We start from the raw sequence: 21186 nt of genomic DNA, 5'->3' as shown, positions 1-21186 counted from the left end.
ATACAACATTTTGGAGCAGAGAGCAAACAACCATGGTACATGAGTGACTTTTGTTAATGAAGAAAACAAGACTTTGAAATTATTCTCTATTTAATGTGAAAGGGGTAACATAAACGGCATTTGTTTGAAGAATGACCTTGATTGTGCTTGCCCACCCAAAAAGGATGGGGGCTAATTTTAAGTCACTAGTCAGGTAAACGATTACCGTATTTTCACGACTATAAGGCACACCCCCTAAAAATAGTTTTTTTTGTCCTATATTTTCCATACATAAGGTGAACCAGACTATATGGCGCTACTGTGGAAACATCAATAAAACAGTCAGATAGTTCAGTCAAACTTATTAACCCCTTAACATTCCGACGGCTCGCAAAGAAGCAAATACGTGTCTCAGACACATACGGACACGGTGTCTGTACGATGTCACCAATCACTCAAATACGTCATTACGAAGGTTAAACTCTTGGGATTCAAGAAATGCCAACTATTTCTTGGTTTTTATTTTCACTGGCAACTGTGTGAACAGCAAAGTCCGAATTTCATTGTGCAGGGAAACGCTGTTCTTTAAACACTTTGAATTGAATTTCAAAATAGACTCATCACAGAAACATCAAGATCAGTCTGAAACAAGATACTGGGAAAATATAAAGCCGGGTAGCTCACCAAAGTAGTCTTGCAGCCATCACGTTCAATAATAATATGCAACCGTGGTTCTCTAGAATCCGTGAGTGTAGTAAATCCAACAGTGTAAAATATTTACACAATCCAAAACACGCAATAATGCCAACAAATAAAAGACAAAATTCGCAGAGAAGCATCTGCATCGATGGACGTTGCTTGTTGCTAGCTGTCTGTTTAGCCCCATAATTTCTATTGACGAATACAGACTACAGTAGTAAAAACTATTCTCCAGGCCGTAGAGCATCCTAACGTGTGATTCACATTCATCTTTTTCGGCCAATTGAAGGATTTTTTTGTGTCCAGCTTTAGCCTTCGCAAGCTTGTAAATGCTAAAAAAGACCCGCCTCCTTTACCTCCGAATAACATTAGCCAATAGTGACCGATTCAAATGATGATTGACACATCAGTTAGGAAATGAAACGCCGGTATACATATATCCCAGCATACACCGCGGACTAGATTGCCTACGGGGGAAAATCTAGTCGGCGGCTGCTTGCCTTAGTTGTGAGACCCTGTTACTCAATATGAATCCATATTATAAGGCGCATAGTCAGCTCTTTAAAAAAATAAAGGCTTTTAGGTGCGCGCCTTATAGTCGTAAAAATACGGTAATTTGGATTTGTCGTAAATTCTACTTTGCCTTTCATGTGTTATTACCTTCCTTTAGTCTTGAACCATGATGAAAAAGCTTAAACAAAGCACTTCCCATCATTTAAAACAAACACCTGTACCCCCTGAAGTGAATTTAGTCTTTTCCATAGCATATGAATAACGTACTCTTCTTGTCGGCTGAAAAATAGTCTGTGTAATATAGTGTTATAATCCGTGAAGCCCTTTGAGACTCTTTGTGATTTAGGGCTATACAAATAAAAATGACTTGACTTGACTTTGCGTGCTGACTTTATTTAAAGGAGAAGGTGGTAAGAGCCGCATATCCCTTCTCACTCCATTCCTCCATGCAGGGTTCAAACAATGAATAGTTCAAGGGGAAAGAGGTCATAATTAGGCAGTTTTTTTCCCTTAATACTTGGAAAACACTTAGCGCTCCTCAGCGCTGACACGCAAAGCTACGGAACAGTGCCATGCACATGCGCTTAATATTTTAAAACTAATTTTGCCTCACACTGCTTCTTTTTCTTTTTCTTAAGTGTACTATAAATCTCAAGTTGGACCCAATTGTAGTGTACTGACATTCAACTATTACTTGCTTGGAACATATTGTAACTTATTGAGTTTAAAATGTTACTGAAAGAACACTTTGCCAAAGCATATTTCACAAATTCAAATAGACTGTTTTTTGGGAGCAGCGCAAACAACATTTCACAACTCTTCTAAATGTTTCCATGCTATTCTGTACTCAGCATTATACAAGCAAAAATGAGAATGCAATGTACAATTTGACATCTTTTAAAACTTCTCAAAGGTTACCTTTTTGTAACCAATTTAAACTTTATTCAATAATTGTCAATATCTAATTTTAGACTGATATTAGTACTGAAACTACTTTAATACTGTACACATTCCAGCACATAAGCATGATATCGAAATGATATTCAGGCCCATATTCAACCGCACCTTCTACAGAAAGTTGGGGATATTTTTAATAGGAAAAATATACTAACAGTATTTTCTGCAATATAAAGTGCACCGGATTATAAAGTGCACCAAAAAGTACTTTGTAATATATTTATAGTATAAAAGGCTTACCGGATAATAAGGTGCATGTAATTGAAAATAAAGTAACAGCTAAGGTTGCATAAAAAATGAAATACAGATTACCTCAAATGACTTATTTCATATAACATAAATTCATATAAAGACATGTGGTTTCACCACTAAAATAATTCATTCATCCATTCATAATTGGTCACCTTGCTATCCTCACTCCGAGGTATTCATTTTTTGCCAGCTGGACAACTAGTGAAGGACATGCAACAACAGAAAAGGGAGCGCAACGAGCATTCAAAAATCTGCATTTGTGCTGCTGGTGAAGTTGTGAATTTTTCGTTCTATATGTTTCTCAAAGGCAGAACAATGACCTCACACTAGCAAAAAAAGTTGTGAACCAAACATTATTTATTATTTATCCTTTTGACTTTATTCAATTTGATTATTTGAGAATTACAAACAATTGGATGAAAAGTAACCAGGCCCTGAAGAATGAATAAAGCCCCAGAAAATACAATTGTTGCATTTTGGTTATTATAAGAAATCCTTTCATCATTGGTTGAAATGTAAAAATCATGTTTGAACAATTAGCATGTTAAGCAAAAGAGGGCACTGGAAGATCCCTCTATATGTTTCTTAAAGACAGAACAGTTACAGTGAAGAGTATCATTTAATTGTAACTATGCATTTCCAATTGTATCCACCTCATTCAACAGTATATATGGTGCAGCAAATTATAAGGCACTATTTCCAATTTTGGGCCAATTTGACATTGCAGGTGCACCTTATTATCTGGAAAATACAGCATAAATATTCTGAAGTTGATTAAAATGTCCTAAAATATAAACTTGTATTTTGGCCATAAAAGAAAACTTGTATAGTGGTTTTGGATGAAATTTATTTTTTCAAACATTACAAATACTCAATTCTTAAGTAGTAATCAATACCAGATAGCAATACAAGTAGTAAAATTCCTTCCCACTCATAAAATCGGACATTATTTGGAAAACAAACCATTACACTAAACATTATAATTTTCTTACAAATTGTTTGAAATGAATAGCTAATTTGTAGTATTTTTCTAATTTATAGTCGCTGGTGGTAAAACAAGTCATGTTTAATTGTATGGCCCTTAATCAAAAGGAGTATCAAAGGGCTGCACAAACCACAGATTATTGCAGACCAAAAACTGTTATTACACCATCCTCTGATCTAAAACCTACAAGAGGGCAAGGAAAAACTCAAAAACATCAACATGAGGAAAATGAAGAAACCTTGAGAAGGGACTACACGTGAGGTAATCCCCCTTCCAGGATGACTAGACTGCAATGGATATTGTAATAACAATTAATACATAGAAATTGTCTACATGAAATATAGGTCATTTATGAGCTACAGAATAGAAGTGTGTTTTAAGCATAGATTTAAACCGTTCCACGAGGTTGCAGATCGAATATCAGGGGGCAGAGCATTCCACAACATCGGGGCCCGAATGAAGAACGCTCTCGAACAATTATTACACCATGATCTACAACCTACATTAGGGCAAGGAAAGACTCAGAAGTCTTATGTGATATTCGGAAGATTAATATTTTGAATCTCTGGTTAAACGCAATAAAAGCAACTCGTGTCCGTCTAACGGGGCGAAAAGTTGGTGTCATTTTGTCAAAGTAAATATTTTCAAACTACGCAAAAGCAACTACCATACATGGTGCAAATGCTCTTTGCTTTACTGTTCAATTATTCATTATTCATTCATCGGTCGAACTTAAAATACTAAACAATTGGGAGAAAAATTGGACCTTTACAGTTTAATGAAAAGAAAAACTCAAGTTTAGTCTCTGCTGCTTATATTCTTCCCATAGTCATGTTTATTAACATAGCTCTTTATCACAAGGAGTCTCAAAAGGTTCTCCAGCCCCGGTGCTGTGGAATGCTCTTCCCCCTGAGATTCCATCTGCAACCTCAGTGGAACCGTTCAAATCTAGGTTTAAAACACAATTTTATTCTTATAGCTTATGAATGACCTATATTTCACGTTGACAATAACTGTGTATGATTTGTTATTGCAACATTCATTGCAGCCTGGTCATCCTGGAAGGGGGATGACCTGAGGCGTGTTCAGGAGAGTGAGTGATTGCTATCGCGAGCTATCGCTAGCTTCTGAACGGCCAGTGATTATTGAGCGCTCGCGTGCCCGAGTAATCACGGGAGAAAGACCGCTTACTTTGATTTCCAACATGGCGTCGACAGTGCAGAAGATGGAGGATCTCACCCTGACGAGTGCTGTTGGCGATGTAATATATCGTCTTACATTGCCTGGTAATGTTTGTGAACAATGCAAGACAGGTATGACCCTTCCACTGCGTTTAGGATAACCTTAACTGTGTCAATATGCGAACTGTCGCTCATATCAGCCAACTCGCTCAAAGCAAGCTGTAGAACGAAATCCATTGTACTGTCGTCGGCCATTTTGGATCAGTAAGGCAATCACAGTGAGCGATTACAAAACGTTCAGCAGTGCGCGGCAAGCGATTATCAAGAGACTTCATGTCTGATCACTCTCCTGAACACGCCTCTGATGTGCAGTGCCTTCTCAAGGTTTCTTCATGTTTCCTCATGTTGAGGTTTTTGAGTTTTTTCCTTGCCCTCATAAGGCTTTTAGATCAGGGGATGGTGTAATACCGTAAATTCCGGACTATAAGGCGCACCTGATTATAAGCCGCACCCCCCACACTTCGGGAGGAAAACCAATTTATTACATAAACAAGCCGCACCGGCATATTAGCCGCATGCACCTACATTGGGTAAAGAGGACCTTTTTCTAATTGAACAATTCTATTGGGGAGAGTTTATATAGATTTAATGTTTCTCTGTCGCTTGTCCATTGTCAATCACAGTCTAATACACCTCAAAGCCTTTATGCCAAATCACTTGATTTCAGCAAAGAGACTGAGTCAAAATCCTGTCCAATTTGACACAGTATGAGTACCACAGTCTGACTGATTAAATGGAAAATGATGCCGGTGGTTATTTTTTGATGCAGACCTGCAAAGTCTGGGTACCCGTTGAAAGTAATCCAAGAAAAAAAAAGTGTATATTTTCAAAGGTAAGGGTGGGAAAAATATATATCCATCTTTGTCTGCCGTGTCCACAAACACTCACCTCTATGTACAAAAACATACAAAAGAAATTCCTCGTAGCAGAGTTTATCAAAGTTTATTAAAGGTCTGAAATCTATAGATGCACGACATGGTGGCTGTCCAGGGACTTTTTTCCGATTTAGTGATCTGTCACTTGATAATCTTTAACAGGTGGTGAATACGGCCAAACCGACTACTTGGCTGTTTGACCCGCTTCCGGGTTCGCTGATTAAAAGTCTTATTGGGGTCCTTGGACCTTCAGTTCTAAATATTATAAACATATAACTCTCCTCAGGTGTAGTTCCAGCAAGCTTTAAGTCCGCTGTTATCAAACCTACAATGAAACAACCCAACCTTGATCCAGAAAACCTTTGTATTTATAGACCTGTGTCATACCTACCGTTTCTTTCTAAAGTAATTGAAAAAGTTGTGGCACAGCAGCTGAAAGATTTTATATCCGAAAACAATCTTTTCGAATCCATGCAATCAGGATTCAGGGCTAACCACTCTACTAAGACAGCCCTGATAAAAGTAACCAATGATCTTCTACTGGCAATGGACTCCGGCGCTTCATCTCTCTGGCTGCTGCTGGACCTTAGTGCTGGCTTTGACACTGTGGACCATAATATCTTACTAGAACGGTTGGAAAAATGGATTCATCTCTCAGGAACCATTCTCTTATGGTTCAGATTTTACCTCTTAGATAGGACGTACTGTATTAAATATGGTGAAATGATATCTGAGCCCTTTAGTGTTACATGTGGTGTTCCGCAGGGTTCAGTATTTGGCCCCCTTCTTTTCAGCATTTACATTGTTCCATTAGGTGATAGTATTTGCAAGTATATTATCAGTTTTCATTGCAATTCTATCTTCCAATGGAGGAATCTCCAAAACTAAGGTGTGTAAATCTGGAGGCCTGCCTCACTGAGATAAAATAATGGATGTCAAGCAACCTCTTGCGCCTTAACTCTGAAAAGACAGAAACGCTAGTTATTGGTCCATCTAAATGCCGTGTCTTGTTCTCAAAAACGGCTCTGAACATTGCCAAATGTAATATCACCCAATGTGACTCAGTCAAAAATTTAGGTGTCATATTTGACCCCGATCTGTCCTTTCAAACACACGTGAAGAATATTACTAGAACAGTTTTTTTTCCATCTTCACAACATTGCTAAAATTTGCCCTATGCTGTCTCAGTCGGATGCGGAGATTATAATTCATACGTTTGTTACCTCCCGTCTCGATTACTGTAATGCACTATTCTCCGGTCTCCGGAAGTCCAAAATCAAGGGCCTACAGGTAGTAAGAAATGCTGCAGCGAGGCTTTTAACTAAGACAAGAAAGTTTGACCACATTACCCTGATTTTAGCTAACCTGCATTGGCTCCCTATTGGCCTAAAATGTGATTTTAAGGTTCTGTTGGTAGTATACAAAATCATGCATGGACTTGTTCCCTCATATCTTTCAGATTTAATTTCCCCCTATTTTCCCGTCCGGAGCCTTCGCTCTGAAAATGCTGGTCTACTAGTGATCCCAAGAGCCAAGAGATCCGCAGGTTCGAGAGCGTTCTCCATTCGGGCCCCAGGGCTGTGGAATGCTGTTCCCCCTGACATTCGATCTGCAAACTCAGTGGAAATGTTTAAATATATGCTTAAAACACACTTCTATTCTATAGCATATGAATAGCTTATATTTTATGTTGACAATTTAAGGGGGGTGTCATAATAGTCTGTAGACTGCAATAGTCTTTGATCTGTGCAGCCATTTGGTTGAGGACCGTGACGATGGGGTGTCCATTTTAATAAACAACCCTCGACTCATCATAAAGGGGAGCACTGAGATGAAAGAAGGACGCAATCAAACAAGAACTAAAAGCTTTGGCGGAAATAAAGAGCAAAGGCAGAATGTCACACTTTACCTCCAGAAACCTTGTTAAAATATGATATGGTGAAATTGAGAATGTGTTTAGTTGCTGTTAAAAGTGTAGATAAAAAACGTTCATACCAAAAAAACACAATTTTGATAAAGAGAAAGAAGACATTTTCAGACCGGGAGGTTCTTAAAGAGGCATATAAAACAAATGACAATGTCGTTGGTGGCAACAGCTAGATCAAAATCAAAACCGGTCACGTTTAGCAGCAATCAAAAAATCTGGAAATCACAGAAACGGGAATCAGCCTAGAAAACAATACAATATCGGGGAAATATTTTATCAGAATTATAGCTTTTTCTTTAAAAAATGACAGTAAATTGTATAAAGGAACTGTGTGCATTAGTTGTTTTATTTCATGAACTCATCTGTTCCTCTGATGCTCGTTTTTTCCTGAACGATTTAGAACGTATTTAACGAAAGACCACTCAAGTGTTTTTCAATTCAAAATCATATTTGGTGCCTTACTTTGGGGTAGAGAGTTTACTTTTTTATATTATAAAATGTATAGTTGATATAAAATAGGCAATAAATAAAATGTAACAAACAAGCATTTGTGAAAGTGTAGTATACTCCTTGAGGTATATGGTTTGAACAATTTTATTGACACTATTAACAGCAAATAAACAATGTGAGGTTTGTAAATGTTTTCTCGACAACTTTAACAGCAATTAAGCACATTCACAATTTCGTTATATCTGACAATATGACGTTTTAACCATTTGTAAATAGTACACATGAATCCACACATACTCTAGTACGTACCTCTTTTGCTGTAGCTGTATTGTCAATCCCAAGCAACCCATAAAGATCAAGTTTTAATATGTCATTTTCTTTTACTGCCATTTTGGAAAAGTCTTTTCGACAAAACTATAAACGAAAGCGAGAAAACACCACGCAACGTTCAGGAGTGATATTTTCTTGAGTTGTCGATTGTAAATGACGTCATCATCCTACAAAGCACCCTGGGTAATGTTGTTTTTTTTATTCCGCCTGTCCAAAAATCGTTATCAAAGTAATCGACTTATCAGATCACTGTGCAAAAAGGATAATGTATCCTTTCAACAAAGATATCCGGAAACCATGAGGTGAAAAAAATGCTGTTCTGGAATCTGTCACTTTATTGCTGATATGATTCCAATTATTTTGGAAAGATATTGCACTTGGCATATATAACTCAGGGACATATAGGTTATAGCCAAAGGACACCTTTATTGTCAATCCTGTCATCATTACAGGGAAATTTTACATTCACAAATGCAAATAGAAAAAAGTACTTAATTGCCTTAAAATAATGTTAAGGAAATATGTTTGAGACACATGTAATTGAGTGCATGAAGTGAATGAATGAATGTTGAATGGATGCTTGTAAGAGGGAACACCCCCAGGCATGTTTTGGTATTATTCGTTTATTTTCATGTTATTTAATTTATATGTTAATAAATATTTGTCGATGCTGTCTCGTTTCATTTCACTTTGATTATTCAGCACTTTTCTGTTAGTTTTGTAAAACAGTTGTATTTGTATTAATGTTTTTGTGATCAGGCACCGGGGACAGCTAAGGGGTCCTGAAAAGGAGACGGTTTGGCCGGTTGGAGGAAGAGCGAATGAGAGACGAATGGAGAATGAAAGAGAGGCGAATGGGAGACGAACGGGGGAGCGCGCGGATACAAAATGGCAAATGTTAAGAAAGTTGATGTAAACGAAAATTATTTGAACACTTTCAACCAATGCACACTGGACTTATCACTGTCCCATTTGAAATGTGCAACGCATTACATTATATCCATTAAGCTTTCTCAGAACCAAACGGCCATTAAAACAGATAAATGGCAAATTGTCTGCATTTATAGTGCTTTTTAAGTCAATGAATACCTCCCAAAGCGCTTTACTATGTGCTTTACACTTACCCATTCGCTCACACACTCATACATCAAAAGGGAGTTAATATATGCAAACATTTTGGCATTTTTATGTAACTTTCGGTTTTCAGCTGGCATGTTATATTTGATGTTTTTAAAAAAATATTTTCTTTTGTTGTAATTTTATTTGTTCGGTTTGAATGTACTGTTTACACAACACTTTTGTAAGATGTTTGTATGGAAATGTTGCTGCATTTGTTCAATAAAGCATCTTTTGTTAAAAATGAGTTGAAATGTAAAATTAAACATGTTGTTTTTATCAGTGACACCCAACCTCAAGTGCAAGAGTTGGTGGGTTGGTCGGTGGATCCAGAGGCGATTTTTTTTTCATGCAGTTGCCTTGGGGCCCCCACTAAGTGGCGACAGAATGACAAATTCTGCATTGCAGTTGACGTCAAAGTTGAGTTAAGAATTGAAAATTGCGTTTTGAGACTTACTTTTTGAGACCTTCCGTAAAATAAAAAGAAGGGGAGAGAATAAAGCAAGATGGTGGTAAAATAATAATGAATAGAGATCAACGGTATTTTTCCCCTACCGTTGATTATGAATGATGTGTAGTGTAAATGGTGCTAGTCTATTTTCACTCATGCCAGCAATAGCATGACCATACTTTATTTTTGTTTTTATTTATGTTATAGCTATTGCCCACTGCCCGATGATTGCTGGGATGGGCTCCAGCACCCTCGCGACCCTACTGAGGATAAGCGGTGTAGCTAATGAGATGATGAGTCTACAATACACTGGTATTTTTCATTAAAAACCATTAAGGGTAATAGAAGATTACACCGAATGTTGTGGCTTTGGTATTGCCGATTAGAACCAATAATATAGTCGAACCAGATGATGTAATTATTGGTTTTAAACGCGGCACGTTATTAGTTGTTTGGAAAGGTGAATGTTTCATCAGCAAACCAGTGACAGTGAGGCCACTAGTCTGTATGCATTATTTTACAGCTGCAACTGCATCTCAAGCTGTGCATCTGTTCATAAATCGTTAACCTGTGCAGATGTTGTAGCGTCAAATCATTCGTGTAAACTTTATAAGCTGTTTAGTCTACAACCAACATTGAATTGTCTTTTTTAAGAAATGTTACAAAATGTGTAAATATTAAACCCATGTAATGGATTAAATTAATGTCGCCCATTTACCATTCATAACCTATTTTCCTTCTGTATATATTTAGTTTAGGGTACTTGCTGAAATTTACCTCAGTTGGGTTGAGCGAGGGGGCTGGGAATCCCCTCCTCTGAATCAATCTCCCAAAAAGAGTCAGAAATGACTCTAGCCACCTCCCACTAGGGGGATACGGCTGTGGTTGATATATATATATATCATCAGCCGTACCGCTTATCCTCATTAGGGTCGCGGGGAGGCTGGAGCCTATCCCAGCCATCTCCGGGCAGTGGGCAGAGGACACCCTCAACTGGTTGCCAGCCAATCGCAGGGCACACAGGGACAGACAACTCATTCACACCTAAGGACAATTTGGACAGGCCAATTCACCTGAAATGCATGTTTTTGGAACGTGGGAGGAAACCGGAGTGCCCGGAGGAAACCCACCCGAGCACGGGGAGATCATGCAAACTCCGCACAGGAAGTCTGGAGCTGGATTTGAACCCACGCAGGAGGTTCCCATGACATGAACTGCGCCGACCAATATATATATATATATATATATATATATACATCAGATGATTTTATGAGTAAAACCTTGCATACCACCGTAAAACTCTTAACTAAATAGTACTATTACAAGTACTTAGTATTTTTGCTTAAGAAATTTCAAAGGAATTTGGAGTATAGGGTTTTTTAGAAGAGGAGGTGCAATTAAACAAAACAAAAAATAACGGCAGCGAGAAGTACATTCCACAAGTACAGAACAGGGAAGAAAATTAGAGTCTGGGCCGGCGAAAAATTGATAATGCGTCGCGCTCTTGTGGACAAAGTTTACAATTACATTGACAGTGAATGAACCCCGTCAGGACTGTATAAAAATGCGTTGAACATAATTATTGAAAACTCGTTTTAATCAATCATTTCTTTTCCGTGGCACTCCAGGGTAAACATGTAATAAAGCCTAAAAGAGAAAAATAAGATTAAAGAATGTCATGATGAATGGGCAAAAATATTTACAATGTAGTGCTTGGAGACTGGCCTATGATGTAATAATAGTGCAATACAAAATAGTGAATTGTATCAACAGTGCAAAATAAAGTAGAGAAATACATCAATAAATAGTGTAATCCTGTTAACCAAAGAGCCTGTGTTGAAGAAGAAAACATGGAGAAAATAGTGTATTCTCTCAAGTTCCCAGTCTTTGCACTAAGATGACCAAGAAGATAAACCATTATTGCAACATTTACTGTAAGAAGCAGGATCCGTCCTAATCTGAATCACCACACATGTCCTAACTTAAGTCAAAGGGTCACTTCACTGTTTCTGATAGATGACAAAGAAAGAAATCCTCACTCAGTAAACAAACACATTGAAATATCACACCCTGCCTTTTTAAGTTTTAAAAAGTTTCTGAATACGCGCAGCCATAAATACATCTTAATACCAATGAGAGTATAAGACACATCTTTACTTATTTGGTCTGACTGCATTTTTGTTGATTGAACTTTATGACTAAGTGCGCATTCACTTCGCTGTTTCGGGTTTGAACTTGTTCGGAATGGTCGGACGTACATCATGTGGAACAGTTGTCTCAGCTGCTAGGCTTATCGATGCTGTTTCCAGATAAGTTTAAGAGGATGCACAAACCTGACTTAAAAGTTTCTGCTTGTGATTTATCTGCACTTTCCAATAACGGTACCTTGTTCCTCCTGAGTAAATGCTCACATTGGTATAATGCATGTATGCTACAGCTGCACAATATGACAGTAGCTTTCCTTGCATGACGTCAATTTAAAGCATCAAGCAAGAAAATTGTTTTTCCTCTGCAAGGGGTTTTTAAGGGTTATTGTTCTATCTTCGTTATTCATTATCCATTATCCGTTATTGGTCAGTTCATAATACGCTACAAAGCCTAGGAGCCGGGACACTTACTCTCAGCCAAAAGGCCAAGCTAAGGTCCTAGCCCTAAAGCCTTGCTGCGATCATTGCGAATGCACCGTTCCCGGAGGTACTGCAATACCGGGCCGATGCGTGGAGTGGACAGAGCAAGATCTTATTCCATCTCCGGATTGCAAAAATCAAAGATCATGGCTAAGTCAAAATCTTGACCCGACTAGCTTAGGCACGCATCATTGTTCTAACCCGTCCACATACGGTTACGTTTTAGTAGACAATCATAGAACCACAAGGCGAAAGATTTATTCGAAATGAAGAGAAGCAAGATTTGAACGCCCGGGCTATACAAAGGTAGTCGTTTTGTACAGTCCAGCGAAATCCAGATTTATATATTAACAAATTATCATCCTAATTGGAGATTTCATTCCAGTCTATGTAGTCTTCAGCACATGCACTTGGCCTAAAAACTTGCCCAACTTCATTTCCATGCCAGGTTAGGTCTTGTTTTACGTCTCTGGCAGTAAAGCAGACTATGTTGCAAGGACATTTTCTGTTACACACCCTGGGCACACCTGACAATTTATAGACAAATGGAAGGTCTAAATTGTGGCGTGGCTGGCAGCTAAAATAGTGATACTTTTAAAAGCAATATTTATCTTAGCGTAATTTATGATTTGATCTTATTTGACGACGGCATGGCTAGTTGGTTAGCGTACAGCACTCACTCTGCGGAGGTCCAGGGTTCAATTCCAGCTGTGGGGTTTGCATGTTCTCCCCATGCCTGCTTGGATTTGCTCTGGGCACTCTGGTTTCCTCAAACATTCTAATGCATGGAATGTTAATTGCCCAATTCAAATCGTCCCTAGGTGTTAATGAGCAAGTGAGTTGTCTTTCTCTGTGTGCCCTGTGAACAACTGGCAACCAGTCCAGGGTGTACCCTGCCCACTGCCCTAAGACAGCTGGGATGGGCTCCAACACTTCAGTGACCCCAGCGGCTATAAGTGGCGCAGAAAATGAATGTTTACTGTCTACTTTTATCTTGTGTTTGTGTGCCAAAAGCTAATCAAAGTGGACAATTTCCATTATCCATTATCTGAGCCGCTTATCCTCAGTAGGGTCGCGGGGTGCTGCAGCCTATCACAGCTAACTTCGCGCAGTGGGCAGGGGACACCCTGTACTGATTGCTAGCCAGTCGCAGGGCACACAGGGACAGACAAGTCAAGTCAAGTCAAGTCATTTTTATTTGTATAGCCCTAAATCACGAAGAGTCTCAAAGGGCTTCACAGATTGTTACACTATATTACACAAACTATTTTCAACCGACAAGAGGAGTAGGTTATTCATATGCAATGGAGTAGAAGTGAGTTTTAAGTTTAGATTTAAACATTTCCACTGAGGTTGCAGATCGAATCTCAGGGGGAAGAGCATTCCACAGCACCGGTGCCCGGATGGAGAACGCTCTCGAACCAGCAGAAGACTTTTTTGCTCTCGGGATCATCAGAAGACCAGCACTCTCAGATCGTAGGCTTCGGACCGGGACATAGTGGCAGATCAGATCTGAAAGATAAGAGGGAGCAAGTCCATGTATGATTTTGTACAATACTAAGAGAACTTTGAAGTCACATCTTTGGCTAACTGGGAGCCAATGCAGGTTAGCCAAAATCGGTGTTATGTGATCGTACTTTTTTGTCCTGGTTAAGAGCCTCGCTGCGGCATTTTGTACTAGCTGAAGAGACTTGATTCTGGACTTCGGGAGACCGGAGAGTAGTGCATTGCAGTAATCGAGACGGGAGGTAACAAATGCATGAATTATTGTTTCCGCATCAGACTGAGACAGTATTGAACGGATTTTAGCAATGTTGCGAAGATGGAAGAAGGCAGTTCTAGTAATTTGCTTTACATGCATCTCAAAGGATAGATCAGGGTCAAATATGACACCTAAATTTTTAACTGAGTCACTCTGTGTGATGTGACATTTGTCAATGTTCACAGCAGTTTTTGAGAATAAGTCCCGGCATTTAGAAGGACCAATGACTAACATTTCAGTCTTTTCAGAGTTAAGACGCAAGAAATTGAGTGACATCCACTCTTTTATCTCAGTGAGACAGGCCTCCAAATTTCCACAGTTTAGTGTGGAAGATTCCTCCAACGGAAGATATAGTTGAGTGTCGTCTGCATAGCAATGGAAGCTGATATTGTACTTGCGAATAATATCACCTAATGGAAGCATGTAAATGTTGAAAAGTAGGGGGCCGAGCACTGAACCCTGCGGAACACCGCAGGTAACATTAAAGGGCTCAGATGTCGTTTCACCATATTTAACACAGTGCGTCCTATCTGAGAGGTAGGATTTGAACCACGAGAGGACAGCTCCTGAGAGACCAATCCATTTTTCCAACCGTTCTAGTAGGATATTGTGGCGCACTGTGTCAAAAGCAGCACTAAGATCCAGCAGCAGCAAAAGTGATGAAGCGCCAGAATCCATTGACATTAGGAGATCATTTGTTACCTTGATCAGAGCTGTCTCAGTAGAGTGGTTAGCCCTGAATCCTGATTGCATGGATTCAAAAAGGTTATTCTCGGATATGAAAGCATTCAGCTGCTGTGCCACTACTCTTTCGAGTACTTTAGAGAGGAAAGGTAGGTTTGACACAGGTCTGTAATTACTTAATATTTCTGGATCAAGGTTGGGTCGTTTCAGTGTGGGTTTAATAACGGCGGACTTAAAAGCTGCTGGAACTACACCTGAGGAGAGTGATGTATTTATAATATTTAGAACTGAAGGCCCAAGGACGCTAAAAAGACTTTTAATAAGTGAACCTGGGAGCGGGTCGAACTGGCAAGTTGTCGGTTTGGCCGCATTCACCACTTGTTTGAGATCATCAAGTGACAGTTCACTAAAACCGGCCATTTTCCCAGGGCAGCCACCCTGTCGTGCATCTGTAAATTTCAGTCCTTTAATACGTGTGGTACTAACAATATCTTTTGCAATTTCTTCCTGTATGCATTGAATCTTCTTAGTGAAGAAGACCATTAACTCCTGAGCAGAGTGTGTCGAACTGTCTGCGATAGGCTGTTGCCTTGTAAGCGATGCTACAGTGTCAAAAAGGGCTTTGGGGTTGTTCTTTTGAGACGCAATCACCTTCGAAAGGTAGGCCGATTTTGCAGAGGCAAGGGCCGCTTTATACTTTAACAAGCTGTCACACCAGGTTTGATGGAAAACCTCAAGCTTGGTAGCGCGCCATTTTCTCTCCCATTTCCTGCATTCTTTTTTAAGGGTTCTAGTTTCATCAGTAAACCAAGGTGTGCGTCTTTTAGGACGTGATTTTAGTTTTATGGGCGCTATTGAATCCAGCACACTAGTCAGGGTGGTATTGAACTCATTCATGAGTGAGTCAATCGAGCCATTGTATTTAGGAAAGGACGCAACTGCTCCAGGAAGGAGTTCAAAGAGCTCAGAAACTGTGCCAGTGCTTATATTGCGTCCGCTAAATCCCTCATCTTTATTAACTCTACATTTAGTTAGCACCTCAAATGTCACTAAATAATGATCAGAGATAACAGTAGTACACGGTAGCACCATAATGTTTGAGGTTAAAACTCCTCGAGTCAGAATCAAGTCTAGCGTGTTCCCATTTTTATGGGTTGGCAAGTCAACCAGTTGAGTAAAACCAAATGCATCAATTAGAGAACTAAACGCAATAGTAAGTGAACTGTGTGGGGAGTTCATATGAATGTTAAAGTCTCCCATAATTATAATTTTGTCTGCATAGGTTACTAGTTCAGACAAAAGTTCAGCAAATTCGTCTAAGAAAGTTGTGTATGGCCCAGGTGCACGATAGATAGTTATTACATCAATTGACAATTGAGGGGACCGCATCACAAGAGCCTCAAACGTTTTGTAATTATTAGAGGTACGTGTATTAAATTTGAGCGATTTTTCAGAGATTAGCGCAACACCACCACCTCTTTTCAGCGTGCGTGCTATATGACTACTCTCGTAGTCTGGGGGAGAGGCATAATTTAGCGCTAAGTGCTCATCCGGGCGTAACCACGTTTCACAAAGACCCATACAGTTAAGTTTATAATCACGAATAATGTTATCAACAAGAAAAGCTTTTGGAGCAAGCGATCTAATATTTAACAGACCAAATTTCAGTTTTGCTGAATCATTTGACTTAGCTGAACTCTTTGTAGTCTTTGTCGAGATCTTCAAAAGCTCCCGGCGTTGTGGCCGTTCGTGAGCGCTGAGTTTAAAGCGTCGGTTGTCCGGCGAGGAATGAATGGTGGAATTAGTTACATCCTCGCGTCCATCTTGCTGCTTGGACTTCACACGCTTCACACATCTACCTGCACGGCAACCACGCTTCTGTTTCCTTTCTTTACGGCGCCGCCGCCGTCGTTTATTAAGAGGAATAGCTGTCCACAAGGATGCCGGGTCTCTTTGAAGTTCGCTCGGTATATCATAGGCGTTATAAAAAGTGCCCGAAAAGTCGAAATTTAGACGCCCACCCAACCGAATAAGTTCGTCCCTACTGTAAGTGTTTTTGGCCACACATGTGTCCAAAAGTGAAAGCAAAAAAGACAAGAGAACGGCAATAAATAGAAGATTAGCTGGACGAGCCGCAAGCATGTATCCATGCGCCGCCATGTTGGATTCTCACCCAGACAATACACTCGCTCATCCACACCTCGGGACAATTTGGACCGGCCAATTAACCTAACGTGCATGTATTTGGAATGTGGGAGGAAACACGGGAAGAACATGCAAACTCTGCACAGGAAGGCTGGCAGCTGGATTTTACCCATGACCTCAGAACTGTGCTGCTTATACGCTAACCACTTATACACCGTGCCGCCCAATGACAATTAAGATTGTTGTTATTTTAATCAAAATCAATCTTAAAAGGTGCTAATGTAAAAAGACTTATTGGGTCTTAACACGTCCTTTATTAAGTGAAGTTGACAAAAAAACAAAATTGAATAAAACAAATTAAATAACACATCCATTTTCTGCACAGTTTATCCTAACTGGGGTGGCAAGGGTGCTGGAGCCCATCTCAGCCATCTTCAGCCACCAACCACCCATCCGCCATGCTCCCTCAACTTAAAAAGTTTAAATGAAATGATCTGCATTTGTGAAATGATCTGCATTTGCATTTGATGGTTCAGAATGCGGCAGCTAGACTTTTGACTAAGACCAAAAAGTTTGAGCATATAACTCCTGTATTGGCCAACTTGCACTGGCTCCCAGTCCACTTAAGATGTGACTTCAAGGTTCTCTTATTAACATATAAATGTTTGCATGGGCTTGCACCCTCTTATCTCTCTGATTTGATTTCCCCCTATGTTCCTGCACGAGTCTGCGCTCGGAAATGCCGGTCTACTTGTGACTCCGAGAGCCAAGAAGTCTGCAGGCTCGAGAGCGTTCTCCATCCGGGCCCCGGTGTTATGGAACGCCCTGCCTCTGGAGATAAGATCTACAACCTCAACGGAAGTTTTTAAATCGAGGCTTAAGACACACTTCTATTCCAAAGCTTATGATTGATGCCCACCTCATATTCTGTGTTGTCCTGTGTTTTTCCGACGCCTGCCTGGCTGATACGAAGGAGAAGTACGATTTGAGATGAGTCAGCCAACCAGCGCCTGACCTGCAGCATGCCAACCCTGCAATTATCAGCTGGCAGAGATGGGAAGCAGCGTCGTGGCCGTCATAGACATTCTGTATCTCATCCCAGCCATCTCCGGGCAGTGGGCAGGGACACCCTGAACTGGTTGCCAGCCAATCGCAGGGCATACGGGGACCGACAACTCACTCGCTCATTCACACCTAGGGACAATTTGGACCAGCCAATTCACCTGAAATGCATGTTTTTGGAATGTGGGAAGAAACCAACGCAAGCACGGGAAGAACATGCAAACTTCACACAGGAAGGCTGCCAGCTGGATTTTACCCATGACCTCAGAACTGTGCCTTTTTTTTTAACCTGCAGCAACAAGATAGGCGAGAATTATGTCTTCTCTCTTTACGTGAGCATCCTGTTATGTCAAAAAAAATGTTTACACCTACAAATATATTAAATGCACATTTACACAATTGCTCATGTATTTTTGCTCATTATTGAAATCAATATTGTTTTTAAGGAATTACTTTTTTGCCATTAAGAGGCATTAAATAATACACAATGTCCCTTTAACAAAAGTATATGCTGCCTAAAGAAAATTCCACCTAAGCGGCAAGACCCATGCCAAGTTGGTCATTCCCGATTGCGGGCAACTCTAAACCGACTGCCCTCTGAAACCTAACCGAGCCCCCGTTCCAAATTCCAGTTGATAATTGAACTTTCATATTATTAACTTTTTTTCCAATGAAGTTTCTGCATTGACAGAATGACAGTTGTATAGGGTTTTAACTGTGGCTTCAGCTTTTCCTTGATGGTTGCATATTTCTCAACTTTTGGGTTGGGCCCCAATAGTGGGTCGTGGAACTATTATCAGTAGGTTGCGTCCTTTGCTTTGGCAAAATAAAGTTTAAAAAAGAAAGAAAATATAATAACAAGAGTCATTCAAACCTCTTAGTAGAGGGTGATAATTCCTTGCAAATGTGAGTTGACACCGACCATTGAACACAACAGAAAATGACCGAGTTTGTTTTCACATGTTAAGCAAATACCGCAGATAATACATGACAAATGTATTTTATCATATTGAAGACAAAGCGGCAGCACAGCGGCGCAGTGGTTAGAGCGTCCGCGGCTCAGTTCTGAGGTCATGAGATCCGACGTTCCTGTGTGGAGTTTGCATGTTCTCCCCGTGTTTGCGTGGATTTCCTCCGGGCACTCCGGTTTCCTCCCCCATTCCAAACACATGCATGTCAGGTTAATTGGCCGGTCCACATTTTACCTAGCTGTGAATGAGCGAGCGAATTGTCTGTCCCTGTGTGCCCTGCTACTGGCTGGTAACTTCAGGGTGTCCCCTGCCCACTGCCCGAAGATAGCTGGGATGGGCTCTAGCACTCCCGCGACCCTACTGAGGATAACCGGTGCAGCTAACGGATAGATGGATGAAGACAAAGCTACTGAAATGAAGTGTTTTGCATTTCATTACAGATGGATTTAATTGGTTACAAAGGTATTATTATTACTTGGAGTGCTTTTGTTTTAAATAGTCATTTTTATGTGAATATATTCTACTATACCTGGTTTAAACTCCACAATTCTTCCATTCAATAAAGTGTACATCTTTTCTTGATTTGGGTCACGGTTCGTAATTTGGATGGCATAAGGGGGGTCTTCAAGTCAGACCATGTGAGATCCACTCATATCTGTCAATTTATACTTTTTTTTTATGCTTTCAAATTGTGTATGCTTCACCACAATCTTTGTTCGGATTATTTTTTTGTTTTTCGCAGTAAATTTCAAAAACTCTTTTCTTTGTTGGACTGATCTCGTCTTGCCTTTTTCGTCTCTAGTCCGGATCGTCTCGGTCACTAGTAGCAGATGTCATCGTTGTGTTGCTAAAATTGTCGCGGTACACTACCAAATGTTATCCTGGATCAAACATTTTTTGGTAAATAAAATAAACTTCTTTACACAAGTTATCTTTGTTTTCATTGTACACCGTCTGTCTTGCTGTGAGTAAATAGGGCCTGCATTGTGTTATTGTAAGGTTTATTATTGCTCAAAAGTGCCGTATGGAATTTGGAAGTTTTTTACTCGCTGATGCCATCTTATGGCTTGTGTCATCATTGCAGCCTTTGTCAAGTACCTTATTTTGTGCTTAGAAATACGTGCATTTCTTAGACACACTTGAAAAAACTCTCCTTTTTCATTTTTTGGGAGGGATTGGGTTGGCATTTGGGCTTTACTTGAAACAGGCATTTTCTTACTTTAACCATTTTCATGTTACACTAACAAAAAAAAAATCAAATTATACAGTCTCTCAACTCAGTTGAGCAGTGTTAAGTCAAGTCATGTTTATTTGTGTAGCCCTTAATCACAAAGAGTCTCAAAGGGCTGCACAGACCACATATTATTGCAAGCCACAGACTATTATTACACCACCCCCTGTTCTAAAACCTACATGAGGGCAAAGAATAACTTAAAAACCTCAACATGAGGAGAATGAAGAAACCTTGAGAAGGGACTGCACTGTTAACCCACACTTAATAGTGAAAATTTCAGACTAGGTGGAAAATGTGTTGACATGGAGATGAATGGGCGCAACCAAGCTGTACTCGACCAAGACACACCACAGGAAATGATGTTCCTACGACCATAGTGGCTAAAGGATCCATCCAATTCGACGCACCCCACCTTAAAGCAATTGGCTGAGGTTGACAGGCATGCTACAAAGTGCTGAATATCAACGTGGAATAGACCCACGTGGTATGTCTGAATCGCGTTATCACTCGTATCTAATCACAGAAAACGAGTGGAGTTACGCGCTCCTGTATCGAACTTTATTGCGAAAGTCACGAACGGAAGTTGAAGCCTGGCGTTACTTCTACTTTGACGTCACTCTTTTAAACGAGTGAGCGAGACATCTCAGGGCCGTGACGACTAAAATACATCAAAATCACACACAAGATCATGCAACCCTCAACTGCTTTATTGCTTTAATTCGAACAAATCAACGATAATGATGGTGTAAGCAGCGGTGCGCCTGTCATCCAGTGCCTCACCCCTCTGGACACACACACACAAGGACGAGATTCTTCCGAGTCTACTCTTCGCGCAAAACAAGGTAAGACATCATCTGCATCCTCAACATCTTTCGGGACATCGATATTAAAACAAAAAATAAAAATGTATCTAATCTTGTAATTTT

General features: G+C 39.9%; 2 protein-coding genes and 1 pseudogene across 5 annotated transcripts in view; 1 reads left to right on the top strand and 2 right to left on the bottom strand.

Annotated features, from left to right (window-relative positions):
• LOC148351627 (dnaJ homolog subfamily C member 17-like) overlaps window positions 1-8361 on the bottom strand; it is a 61043-nt gene extending 52682 nt beyond the window's left edge. The window contains exon 1 of the mRNA XM_088354964.1: window positions 8188-8361. Coding sequence (XP_088211090.1) covers window positions 8188-8268 — 81 coding nt within the window. The 5' untranslated portion in view covers window positions 8269-8361. The remainder of the gene's footprint in view (window positions 1-8187) is intronic.
• Window positions 8362-12454: 4093 nt separating this feature from the next.
• Window positions 12455-12544, bottom strand: LOC148351626 (U2 spliceosomal RNA; annotated as a pseudogene).
• Window positions 12545-20877: 8333 nt separating this feature from the next.
• inf2 (inverted formin 2) overlaps window positions 20878-21186 on the top strand; it is a 40703-nt gene continuing 40394 nt past the window's right edge. For 2 of the 4 annotated variants that reach the window (XM_088353673.1, XM_088353672.1), the window contains exon 1: window positions 20881-21102. The gene's annotated coding sequence lies outside the window, so the exon portion shown is untranslated. Of the gene's footprint in view, window positions 21103-21186 lie in introns of all 4 variants that reach the window. The other 2 variants (XM_088353674.1, XM_088353671.1) reach the window with 2 other exon arrangements.

This window comes from Urocampus carinirostris, chromosome 15 (assembly GCF_059441175.1).
Source record: "Urocampus carinirostris isolate Australia breed hairy pipefish chromosome 15, RoL_Ucar_1.0, whole genome shotgun sequence".
NCBI lineage: Eukaryota > Metazoa > Chordata > Actinopteri > Syngnathiformes > Syngnathidae > Urocampus > Urocampus carinirostris.
The sequence above is the reverse complement of the archived record's forward strand: the minus strand, read 5'-3'. Positions and strand labels throughout refer to the sequence as shown.